Source organism: Sphaeramia orbicularis, chromosome 22, assembly GCF_902148855.1.
Source record: "Sphaeramia orbicularis chromosome 22, fSphaOr1.1, whole genome shotgun sequence".
NCBI lineage: Eukaryota > Metazoa > Chordata > Actinopteri > Kurtiformes > Apogonidae > Sphaeramia > Sphaeramia orbicularis.
The window spans coordinates 35489212-35501893 of NC_043978.1; the positions used below are offsets into that span (position 1 = coordinate 35489212).

The 12682-nt window shown below is 38.0% G+C and overlaps 1 protein-coding gene across 1 annotated transcript; it reads right to left on the bottom strand.

Moving 5' to 3' along the window:
- Nucleotides 1-179: 179 nt before the first annotated feature.
- On the bottom strand, nucleotides 180-2044 carry ankrd63 (ankyrin repeat domain 63). Its single transcript, XM_030125921.1, has one exon. The coding sequence runs from the start codon at nucleotides 1942-1944 to the stop codon at nucleotides 331-333; it is 1614 nt and encodes a 537-aa protein (XP_029981781.1). The 5' UTR covers nucleotides 1945-2044; the 3' UTR covers nucleotides 180-330.
- Nucleotides 2045-12682: the final 10638 nt, after the last annotated feature.

Sequence of the window (12682 nt, forward strand, 5' to 3'; positions counted from 1 at the left end):
GAGCAAAAAACATACAGTATTTCTTAAAAACACAGAAGCAATATCAAATACAGTTTGTTTTGTACAATATAAATTTATGTCAAACAAAAAATAATTACATTCAGCAGCTCACAGACTGATAAATAGCTTTAGAAATCATTTTAAATGTGGAAAGGAAATTAGATTACTTGTTTTTTTTGTTAAATAATAATGCAAATACTAATTAAAACAGAAGCCAGTGATTATCATTAATTCAGTAAATATATCACAAAGCAAATAAACTGCATTGTCAGATCTTAAATGCTGTAAAAAAATTCCATTACCAGCCATCTGTTTCTTGTAATCTGTATTCTAATCAAGGGTAAACTGTGAAGAGCAGCTTTCAAACTCACACTTAACACCGCTGATGCTGTCAACACTTGGCTGACTGTTGACCTGCTGATGTGTCTGAGAGAGAGGGAAGGTTTCAGAGCGGGACATCCTCCCTCTGCCTTGTGAAGAGCTCGCTGAACAGTCTATGACCATCCTCATGAACTCTGGTGCGGTGAATCGACGCAGTAGTCTGGTCCCCAGGCCCATGAACCCTGGCGTACGGTTAGGGAGCTTCCCCGAATCCATCTCCCCTCTGGCAAACAGCAGTTTATTGTGTCTGCCGGCTGGGGCAAAGCTTCCTCTCTTCTGCTGCTCTCTCCTGCCTGAAGGAGCTGTGTCATTAGCTTCTTCTTTCTGTGATTTGACATTCTCCTCAAGAGCTCTCACGGCCGGACTCTTGCCATTTAAAAGAGGTTTTGGCGCTGAGACAGTTTTGTCGGCATCGTTTGTCAGGCCCAGGGTGTTCCCTTGACATTCCATCTTGTCTATCAGGCATCTTTCATCCTGTAGTGAGGCTCTCTTTAATTTGCTGGCTGACAGACTCATGTCACGCACATCACCCTGATAGGACTGTTTTCTTGTGCTCAGAAGGTCCAGGTTAAACGACTTTGCTTTCCCCCAGACAGAAAAACTCTCTGGTGTTTGCTTTTGGAGTCCAGTGTCTCTGCTGACATCTTTCTGGCTTGGCTCCGGCAGAGAGTTCAGTGTTTTACCCCCCCTTATTTCTCTAAGCTGGCAATTTTGCAGTTGTTTGGCAGTGAAGAGAACACTGTGAACCCCTTCATTTTGACTTTTCTCTACCTGAGGAGGCAGAGCCCAGCTGTGGCGATGGTTGTCGTCTTGGGACTGGCTCCTGGGACATCTGAAACGGTTCCACAGCCCATTACTCTCACCGGTCTTCTGCTGTCTCTGAAATACTCCGGGCAATTGGTCCTCATTGCTGCTGAATTGCCTGGAGAACCTCTCCAGAAGATGCTTTGGGAGCTTGTTGGGTAGCAGACGGTCTCCATCCCCTACAGTCCCTGCATTGGTAAGGGGTTCATCTGTGCCAATACCTCTCCTGCAAGGGAAGTTGAGAATCTGAACACACTGGTTGTGTCCGAAAAAGTTGGCCACCTCAATAGCAGAATGACCGGCATTATTGGTCCTGTCCAGTCTTAGTCCGAGTCTTTTGAAAGCTCGGACCAGAAAGTCCAGAATCTGACTGTGCCCAGAAAAGGCAGCATACATCAGAGAACTGTTACCCCAGGCATCAGAGACATCAGGGTCAGCATTGAACTGCACCAGAAGCTTGACCACATCCAGGTGTCCCATCTCACAGGCATGGCTCAGGGCCGTGCGACCATCCTCATCCTGGCAGTTGACATCAGCCCCTTTTTCCAGGAGCAGCTGAGTGAACTTTCCTCTGGTCCCAGGTTCTTGCAAGCAGACAGCATACATCAGCGGTGTGCGACTGTTTTCCGTCTTAGAGTTGATGATGCGTCCATCTAAAGCGTCCAGAATGAAGCGTGCAAGGTGAACTTTGCCACCATGCATTGCCTCCAGGAAGGTCTTGGTGCCCGAGCCCTGGCGTAAATCTTTCGGTCGCATCATTCTTGGACAGCCACTTGTGGAGCTGAGCCGAGAAAGAAAGTGACAAAAAGGGAGAAAAAGTGTGTAGCAAGTTGTCCGAGCCTCTCAGTGTTGACAGCGAGTGCATTTACCTCAGAGTAAAGCTCAGAGAGGAGCTGCCAGTGCCTTTATACCTCACTCTCCACATGCCCTCCCCACGTTGCCTAGGAAACAAACGTCTGAGCACCATTATGCAGTGGCAGCATCCATTCAGCCCAGGCACTCTCTGCCTGGAGAGAAATATATGCTATTTGAACAGAATAATTACTCAAGGAGAAAAACATGGCCAGTATTTTTCAAGTAAGGTCTGTGAGGTTAACTTAAATACACCCTTTTTTGTCTGTCTTTGACATAAACTTAATTAACAAATTCCTGATGCTGAAAGAATAGAGAGATAACAAAAGACAACCTAGCATATTGAAATCTATGAACACTTCATTATGTTGTGTCTCATTTGCATTTGAAATTATATTGTTATCTAGTCTCTTCACAAATGTTTGAGGGAAGTCAGGCTTAGAAAGCGCAAAAAAAAAAGGGAAAATGAAGCTTGATTTGCCTCTTAAATGCTGCATCTATTCTCCACTCCGCATTTTCACTTTATTTCTGTTTTATAAAGACATCATGTCTCAGTGTAAAGAGTTCAGAACATGCCTCACAACACTGCTGCAGCTTTTTCAAGGTTTCACAATGAGAACTTGGTCTGAAGGTCTGCATTGTCATGAAAAAAGAGCAAATCCAATGAACATCGGAAGGATAAGGCTGCGAAAGCTTTGTTTTTTTTAGCTTATAGAAATGAAAAACAAAGCACAGTACCTAGCTGATGTGGATAGGCGGCTCTTTGTCAAACAATATAAACCCCAAACTCACTTTGATCTCCTCAGTCATTTAGATTCACAGAGAAGCCTGCTTATCCACAACAAACCTGTTGAGGAGAGTCAGGTGATCATGATCTGTTGCTTTCTGAGGTAGCACTGTCATCCACCCTTATGATCATGGTTTACTGCTCTAAATATAACCCTTTACAGGGTAAACTATAGTAGCGCAGAAAAAGGCAGTGTTACAGTTGTAATGTTTGCGCATTATGATGCTTGTTGTGCTGTTTTCTATAAGTGCACAGGTAATTCTTAGTTTTCATTTCTCAAATTTGATTGAAACAGTCAAACTTGTTTTTAAAATCTGCCAGATTTACCACTGTTAACAGTAAAAAATGTCAAATTTAAACACTTAAAAACACAATTACATACATTTTACACAGTTGTCTCCTGTCCACAAGACCAGAATTTAATTTTAATTCCTCATATAAATCTCAGCATGCATACAACTGCGCCAAACAGTGGAGGTGAGAGAAACATTGCCAAGACTTCACGTTCCTTACTGTTCGCCATCCGGCTTCATCAAACCCTCAGCGGGTCTTTTATAGAGTAGCAAAAGCCATCGACTCATCTCAACATGGAGGAAATTCATCAGCACTGATACAGTCATGGCAACATTTCAGCACGTTTAAATTCTTATAATATCATAGATAGTGTCTAACTTTAAGTGTTTTTTAATGGTGTGGAAACCATAATTCGCCTGAAGTGAATGGTTACATACTGAAAACCATATATTCACTTTACTAAGTGCATATATATGTTTGGCCTCACATCAGTCACACTGCATAGGTGATGGCCTTGGATGAAATCTAAAGAATCACAGTGAAAGCCACTGGAGTGAACTCATTGTTATGTACTTGTGGTGATCTTTCACAGAGGAATGTTGTGTCACATGATGTATCTTTTGTGTATATTGCAAGAAATATACTGGCAAAAACGCAAATATGAATCTATATATGCTGAATCTGTCTAATTTTTTCAGAAAGGACACTAATTTTGGCTTTATCTATCCGATTTAACATTCCTGGAGAGTTACATGTTCAGATCATAGGGTTGTTGATCTGCAGAGATGAATGAGGGAACAATAATGTTTGCCTCACACTTTAGGTCACATGTCCTCTCATAAAGCTAATCTAAATCAGTCACGAGAGGCTTTTATTAGTTATTTTTCCCATCTGTTACACAATATGCTAATAAAAACCTCTCAGACGATGTCAGCAGATGGAAAATCAAATCCTCAAGCATGAGTTTACTTCTGTGGCATCACATGGAAAGTAAAATTTAACAAATTAAAAGTCACCTCCGGGATAAAAACGATAAAACAGATGTGAGTTCTCTAATGCTTGTACTCACCATGAGTCGTCTTATCAGGTGTTCCAATATGAATTCTGTGAGACTTTGGCTGTTTTTTTTTTGTTTTGTTTTTTTTGTACAGTTCATCCAGAAATAGATTTGCACTGGTTGGACTGCACCCTTGCAGGCAGCCCGTAAGGTGTGAGTTGGATTCATGTTAACTTTTGGCTGCTGCTGATTATCTGTATGTGAGGTGACATTTTCTGCCAGGTTCTTGGAATTCAGTTTTATTGAGTCCCAAAAAAAAAACATAAGATATAAATGTGCTTCACTTTACAATTAGGGAAGTTCATGATTTCATGCATGTCTTCAATACTGAATACATCAGCGGTTAGTTATTAATAACTGTATATTGTCTTGGACCTGCAGACATCATGACTGGGAGGCTTTAGTGCATGACATAAAACCACTCTGCCATCCAATCACTGAGTGTAAAAAAAGCATTGAACAGACATGAATGAAATGTTGATGAAATAGAATGTGAATGAGTTGATACCATGAGACTTGCTAATTGGACAGATGTATGCAAAAAAGCAGAGGTGTCATGGTAAATACCTGATCTCCCATTCACTGCAGGCTTGGCTCAGGCAGGAGTCACTTTGAATGCCTGATTAGAAATTAAAGCTCGTGTCAAGTTAAGGTGTTATCCGGATCCCTAAACGTCTTAATTAGTCATAGGGGAGAATGCACTTTCAGCGCCACTAAATCAACAAATCTCACAAGGTTGTTCCAGAGAAAAACTTGTAGATGGAAAAAAAGCGCTGTGATGAACTCCCTCGGTAACTCCACTTAGCTTCTAACACCTGGGACTAAATTAGGGCATGAGCACAAGGTACGGAATGGACTCCATACGAGACTATGTTAAACACGGCCCATTCATTGTTACTAAAAATGTTTTCTTGCGAGTGACTCAACATGCCCTCCTCCTCCTCCATGGACTACTTCATCTCCTCTGTACTAATTGAGCACACCTGAGAATGGTATGGTGTATGGGCTGGAAAACAGGATGCAACTTGTAGGGACTTTTATTTTTCCATCCCCTGCACAAATTTGTTAGAAGAAAAATATTAGCAACCAAAAGGCAATTATGCCACACATGTAATAATAATATTAATAATATGGATGCAGATGTTTTTCTAATTAATAGAATCGGGTTCTGCTTTGAGATGCTTTTGAGGAACATTGCTGTATTATTTTAGTACCTTTTGAAATAACGGTGGCGTTTTATATGTATGTTCTGATTTTAGTGTTTTATGTATGGTTTTAGAACTGACTTTTATTGTGTTTTATGTATATTTTTTAGAGTGGATGTATGACTGTGGTTTCTATTTTGTGTAACTTCTGCTGCTGCTGTCTTGGCTGGGAGGACACTCTTGAAAAAGATATTTTTAATCTCAGTGAGCTTTTTTCCTAGATAAATAAAGGTTACAACAATAACAAGTGGTGCCAGGCACAACAAACCCGCCCCTCACACATATTGTAGCTTATGTTGGCATGGATCCAGCTGATGTCATCATGTCTTTGCATGTGGTGATGTCAGCATATCAGCTGCCTCTATATATGTGCCAAGTTTGAAGTAAATTGAAACAAAATTGATGTTTTTATAGACATTTGAAATGTCGCCCATTATAAGTAAATGGGAGAAAAAAAGATTTAAGAAATTCATAACAAATCGGACCTACTTTTCTCAAAATGTAATCCTATCTATTCTGGGTCACTGGCAATCTATAAATCCGATTTGGTATGAATTCAACCAATAGTTTTGCTGCAAGAGTGTCAACAAACAAACCAAACTAAAAACAATACCCTTTGCCTCCCCTTCAGGGGGCGGGGTAAAAATAATAATAATCATGAACCAGATGATGATGTCACCTTCTAAGAAAATACTGCCAATACTTCTCAGATGTTTTGTTGACAGCTCATGCTCAAAAATTCAATCATAGCAAAACACTATCTTGGCTTTTTTCTCCGTTTCTTTTCCGGTTCTGTAATGTCTTTACACAGGTAGCACTATCATTTGAGAAGAGCGACATAACAACTCCTGCAGGGACAAAACTACTAAATCACAGCGTTCAGATTCAGCCTACAACAATTGTGTTTGTGTGTGTGTCCATTCAGTTCCTCTAATACCCTTTGATTTGATACAAGGACACAGCAGCCCTAGGTTGAATGGAGATTTCACACCCCAGCTTTTCCAGGAAAGAGGGAGCAGCTGGCTTCCTGTCAAATTGTAACCATGGTGTGTTTGTATCATCTCTTGGGTGAGGAGAGGTCGCAGCATCTGCCCTGTAGCAGAAAGCAAATGCCATGTTAAACAGCAAATTCTCTTTAAATGAACTTAATGAAAGTCACTTTGCTGTTGTGTTTTCCAAGGGACAAAAACTTGCCAATTCTTAATTCTGTGATAAGATGGAGAGCAGCTCCTGAGCCAGGACAAAAGTGGACAATTACTCTGAGATGCAGGGCTGCAGCTGAAGACACTGACAACACACCAGGAGCTGCCAATCAAAGGGGCCACTGATATGTTATTGGCCATGAGGCGGGCCCCTTAGTGCCTTTTCTCTCTCTGCTCTCATCAATTAATGCCATGACTCAGGCCTGCCAAGCTACCACAACCAGCTGGTAAACAGTAGGCTAGTCCTTCAGCCTTCAGATTTAGGGAACTCTAATATCAGCTCTCAGACTAAGACATAGTGGACAACAGAAAATTAGCACCCACAGTGTGACCCGCCTGTGATCCTCTGCCATGTCTTCTTATTGTGTTTATGGGGAGAAGACAGGAGTTGAGGAAATGTAGAGTGAAGACAAGACTGCAGAGAGGACGAACACGATAGAATGTTTGCACAGATGAGGCAATGAAAGACTAAGTTCAAAAAAGAACTTAAATACCACATACAGTACCTGTGTCATAGGAGAGAGAGAGCAAGGAGACTATTTGGAACTTAGCCTCAAATTTAGAAACAACAACAACAATAATAATAATAATAATAATAATAATAATAATAATAATACATCACACTTATATAGCGCTTTTTTGGACACTCAAAGATGCTTCACAATCAAACAAAACAAAAGAACAAAGAGAACAAAGAGGCTCAAGAAAATGTAAGTTTGAAAAGGTGAAAAGAGAAAGATTCAATGAAAGTTCAATGTAAAGACATAAGTTTGGTCTCTGAAAAAAAAAAAAGTGTTGGCCTATGTATGCATGTCTTTCAGTATTAATTTCTTTGCATCTTAAAATGATTCAGAACACTGCAAAAATTAAAATCTTACCAAATGTATTTTTCTCATTTCTGGTCAAAATATCTCATCACACTTAAAATAAGACAATCCCCTAAAGAGTAACTTTTCAGTGAGATATAAGAACTTATTTTTAGACAATAGTTCTTGAAAATCTTATTTCAAGAAATCTTACCAAGATAATTTGGGGGGTGGTCATGGCTCAGATGGTAGAATGGGTCATCCAATAACCAAAGGGTTGGCGGTTTGAATCCTGCTCTGTCCCAGTCATGTGCTGTTGTGTCCTTGGGCAAGACACTTCACCCTCCTTGCCTCCAGTGCTGCGACTCCCACTGGTGTATGAATGTTCGGTGGTGGTCGGAGGGGCTGTTGGTGCAGATTGGCAGCCACACTTCCGTCAGTCTGCCCCAGGGCCGCTGTGGCTACATATGTAGTGTACCACCACCAGAGGGAGAATGTGAGAGTGAATTCAAGATTTTTTTTTCTCAATTAAAGCAAAAAATTCTGCCAATGGAACAAGTGAAAATTATCTTGGTAAGATTTCTTGAAATAAGATTTTCAAGATCTATTGTCTAAAAACAAGTTCTTATATCTCACTGAAAGATTACTCTTTAGGTGATTACGTCTTATTTTAAGTGTGATGAGATATTTTGAAAAGAAATGAGAAAAATACAGTTGGTAAAATTTGGATTTTTTCCAGTGAACTAAGTTAACATCAGATGAAAATCTAAGGGACCGGCTGCTTCCCCCTCAAAGGCCACTCATGTGATCAGTATTTGTCAGATTTAGAAAATGCATTAAAATGAGCACGTTCAATGAAATGCACAATAAAGAATGCATATCTTAGAAATGACACACTTCATTCCCCAAAATTAATTAGAAAAGGTACTGCAATGGATACCCAACACGTCTCAGTAATCAAACTTGTCAGAGATTTCGTGTCTCACCAGAGGACTTGAGCCGGTGTCAACGATACCTTTTGCCACACTGATCTTAAGTGCTATTTCCCATGAGCCACCTGTACCCCTTCTTAATCTATCAGCTGTGATGGAAACTCCTTTCCTGCAATGATGCGGAAGAGATGGACAGCTGGAGCGTTCCTTCTCCATCTCCCATCTGACAGGGCCCATTTGTGGCCTTGCGGGCCCGCTCACCTCTGACAGCTCAATAAATTGTTCAAATGGATAACAAATGTATTTGTTTGATGGCCACATTGCGCAGGGATGGGTAACACTCAGTTGCACCTGGAGTAAAGGTCTGTTGCACAGTCAGATCCACAAGAAAGCGAGGACAGTTCAGATGAAAAAAAAAAGTGCCTGGAGGCTTTAGAACAATAACAGCTGCCAAGTTTCATTTCCCACAATGTCTGGACCACTGACACCGTTGCATCTTTTATTTAGTTGCTTCAGTCCATCACATTAAATGCCTCAAAGTTTAAAGTCACCCCAGGCTAAAACAAAACCACCGTTGTTTTATGACTCTATTCTTGAATGATTTTTACATCAAACATACATATTTTCACTCATTCTTTTATATTATTGAATAGCACTACTCTGGTGGCAGTTTCCAAAAAATTTTTCTCTCTTTTTAACCTTTCTTAACTGTTTTATCACCATTTATTATAAAATTACCCTCTGTATTTAGCATTATTTCAGTGTAAATGAGGTATTTTTCTATATTTAATTTATTGATCATGTTAATGTTCATTAAAGCTCAAGAGAAAACTGATGAAAAAGTGACATTTTCAACAAATATATCAATAACTGAGCACAAAACAAGTGTCTCCATCCACTGTCACTGATCCAACTCCATGGATTTTATTGGTGAATCAATGTTGTAGAACACAGGTGTCAAACATAGGGCCCATGGGCCAAAACCGGCCCGCCAAAGGATCTAATCTGGCCCACGGGATGAATTTGTGTTATGCAAAAATGACACTGAAGATATTGTAAAGTAAAGGATGTACAGATTAATATGATCTAAAGTGGGTCAGACTAGTAAAATACTATCATAATTATCTATACTTGACGACAACTCTACAGTTTCCTCTTTGTTTTAGTGTAAAAAAGTGAAATTACATGAAGATGTTGACATTTATCAACTATACTTTCACAAAAATGTGAATAACCTGAAAAATAAGTGCGTTTTTACCAATATTCTACCTATTACTAAATGTTTTGTGTATATGCAGATCCACTGTGATCTGTACATATATAAATGATATCACAGGCATATTATTGTTAAAATTGCACTTATTTTTCTTACACTGTAAAGAACAAACCTGTAAAAAAAAATATTCTGGCAGCTGGGGTGCCAAAAAAATACTGTTAAATAACAGAAAATAACCATCTCATAAAAATACAGTAATTTTCCATAATTAAAATAAATTTTTTTGCCCTAAGTTTAAATGAGATTTTGCTTTTTTTTTTTTTTTTTTTTTACTTTTTAATGTTTAATAAAGAATATTTACATGTGTTAAAACAATCAAATTACCTATAAATATAAATAATTTTCAATGAGACTAAGTTGCACAATCCACTGATAAAAACTGTATTTTGACAGTTTATCAGTGCTTATACGTGTTATACATTCACAAAAACACATTTATTCAACATTTTTGTTGTGAAACCTTCCGTAATTGCACAAGATATTTGTCAATTAACAAACAAGTCTTGTTAAACTTGCAGGACAAATACTTCTTTTACAGTTAATTGTCAGTAATTTTATCTTGTTTTATTATCTTTTTTTTTTTTTACAGTATTACATTTTAAATTAAGTTTAATCTCATAAATAGAAAAGAAATATTTGTGAAATTACGATACATTTGCAAATGTATTTTAAGTGTATTTTTCTGTGAAAAAAATAAATGTTTTTTTTTTTAAATGGACATTTTATGGTTATTCACAGTTACAGTTTTTTCATGATATTTTATATTTGACACATTAAATCACAGTCTATTTTTGTAATTTCATTGATATTTTCCTGTATCTTAAAAACACAGGAAAAATCTGTAAAATAAACAGTGAAAATTCTGTTAAATTACAGATTGTTTTTTTTTACAGTGTAGGACATTTCAGGTTGTTCATGTTATTCTCATTTTTACAGGATAGTCTGTAGATGTAAACGTTTTCATAATATAATTTTACTTTTTTCACTGTAATTATTTGATTAGTCCGGCCCACTTCAGACCATATTGGGCTGAATGTGGCCCCTGAACTAACATGAGTTTGACACGCCTGTTGTAGAAGATGATGGTGTTTCCACGGTAACTACGGAGCCTCTGAACGCCCAAATGGGTCATATCTGATGACCATGAACAGATGACAAACTGCATGTTACACCAATTATTTACATGGATAGATAGGATTAGTGGATCAATAGGTATTAAACATTTTAGATCAGTAGATGCTTTTGGTCACCAGTGGCTGTTTGGGTCTTTATGGGTTGATGCAAGTATAAGGGACATACATAATAACATGAAAAACCAAAGAAACTCCGTAACCACCAGTTCTTGCATCTATCCATTTTCTCCCCCTCATGCTCCCCACTCACGTTGTTCAGCATCCATCGTCTAACTGCTCATTAAGGTTCTTGTATGTTTTTTTTTTTTTTTACAGCTGCATGCAGAAAAGCATATGTTTTACATAAAAATGAGTCCTTTCAAGGCTGATATGACTCTAAAAAAGGGCTGTGGGTGACTCACCTGCCTTAAGTGCAGAGAAGAAAATGTATGTTGTCATGACATTGTCGATGTTAATCTTAGTTCAAACTCACCACTTCTGTTAACAGGTGAGTGGAGCAAAAATGTAAGACATAAGAGAGAAATTAAACCCACCAGCAATAATATATTGGCTTGATGTGATTTTAATAGATTGTTAATTACTGTACAGTATGTGTAAGTACTGGGACAATGCATATAGGCAAGAGATGCAATGTATATAGGATTTGTAGCTATAGTAGCTAATTTGCAGGGGCATGGTTTTAAGAAACAACACTAAAACAAAGAAAAACTAACAGTATGATGAAACAAAACTAACCCATAAGGACCAAGTGTTACTTTTGTGGCAGTTCCCAAATGAATTTTTCTTTCTATTTAACCTGAATTAAGTGATTTATCACCATTTATTATAAAATTATCCTGTTTTTGTTTCGCATTTTAAAGTGAAAAATCATGTATTTTCCTATATATAATTCACTGATCATGTAGATGTTCATTAAAGATCAGAGTAAATTCAAAGGTTATTGTATCAAAAACAGCCTCTGACCGTCCAAATGGGTCATATCTGATGATCATGAAAAGATGCATTTTACACCAGTTATTTACATATATTGATAGGATTAGTGGATCAACGGGTATTAAACAGTTTATATCAGTAGATACTTCTGGTTGGCAGTGGATGTTTGGGTCTTTACAGGTTAAAATCAATTGACTGAATGTTTGACAAAATACATACAGATCACACAGATCAGGAAACAAACAAATACAAATTGAGCTCAATGACACCTTAGATCAATGTTCAATACGATTTAGTGTTCACAGATTTGTCTTTGCTGAAGCCACGGGTTTACATTATTATTACTGAAAATATTTAAATTAGTTGATGTTTTTGTTTCAGGTGATGAGATTAACCAGATCTGAGGACCTTTAACTGAGAAAGAGTTGAATGTTGTTTTGCATTTTGTTGGTTTCCTGTCTCCACAAACAGCCGTTAATGTTTTAAGATCAGTTGACCAAATATTTCTGATACAAGATCGTTCACACACTTGAAGATCACTTTCATAAATGACACATATGACAAGATTGTCAAAATTAAATAGATAGAATTTTCTGATGGTACCATTTTATTGGCCTTTAGTCTAGACTCTAGAGTTTTCAAGGTTTGTTTCTATACTGACTCTATAGGTTTCATTGAAGTTTGGGTTGGCTTTCCCCAGATGGTTATGCAATATGAAAAATGGGATGAAATCACAGCATGTACATAGACTAGAGCTGCTTTTGTGGGTAAAACAATCAAGACTGACCTTGATAGTTTTGAACACCTTTCTTATATGTGCATCAAATTTTACTTGGAAGTCCGAGACAACACCTAAATATTTGAAGCCATTTATTTTTTCACTTTGGTTCTCATAAGTAGTTATATGAAACGGCCCTTTTCTAGCATTTATAGTTTATGTCAGAGGTTATCAGACCGGCATGACTGCCAAATGGCAGAAATGTTCTGATCTGGGTTCAAAGCTTTAAAACTATGACGCCA

Bases quoted from the DNA above. Each gene is read 5' to 3' on its own strand.
- ankrd63 (XM_030125921.1), bottom strand. From the start codon at position 1,944: ATGATGCGACCGAAAGATTTACGCCAGGGCTCGGGCACCAAGACCTTC.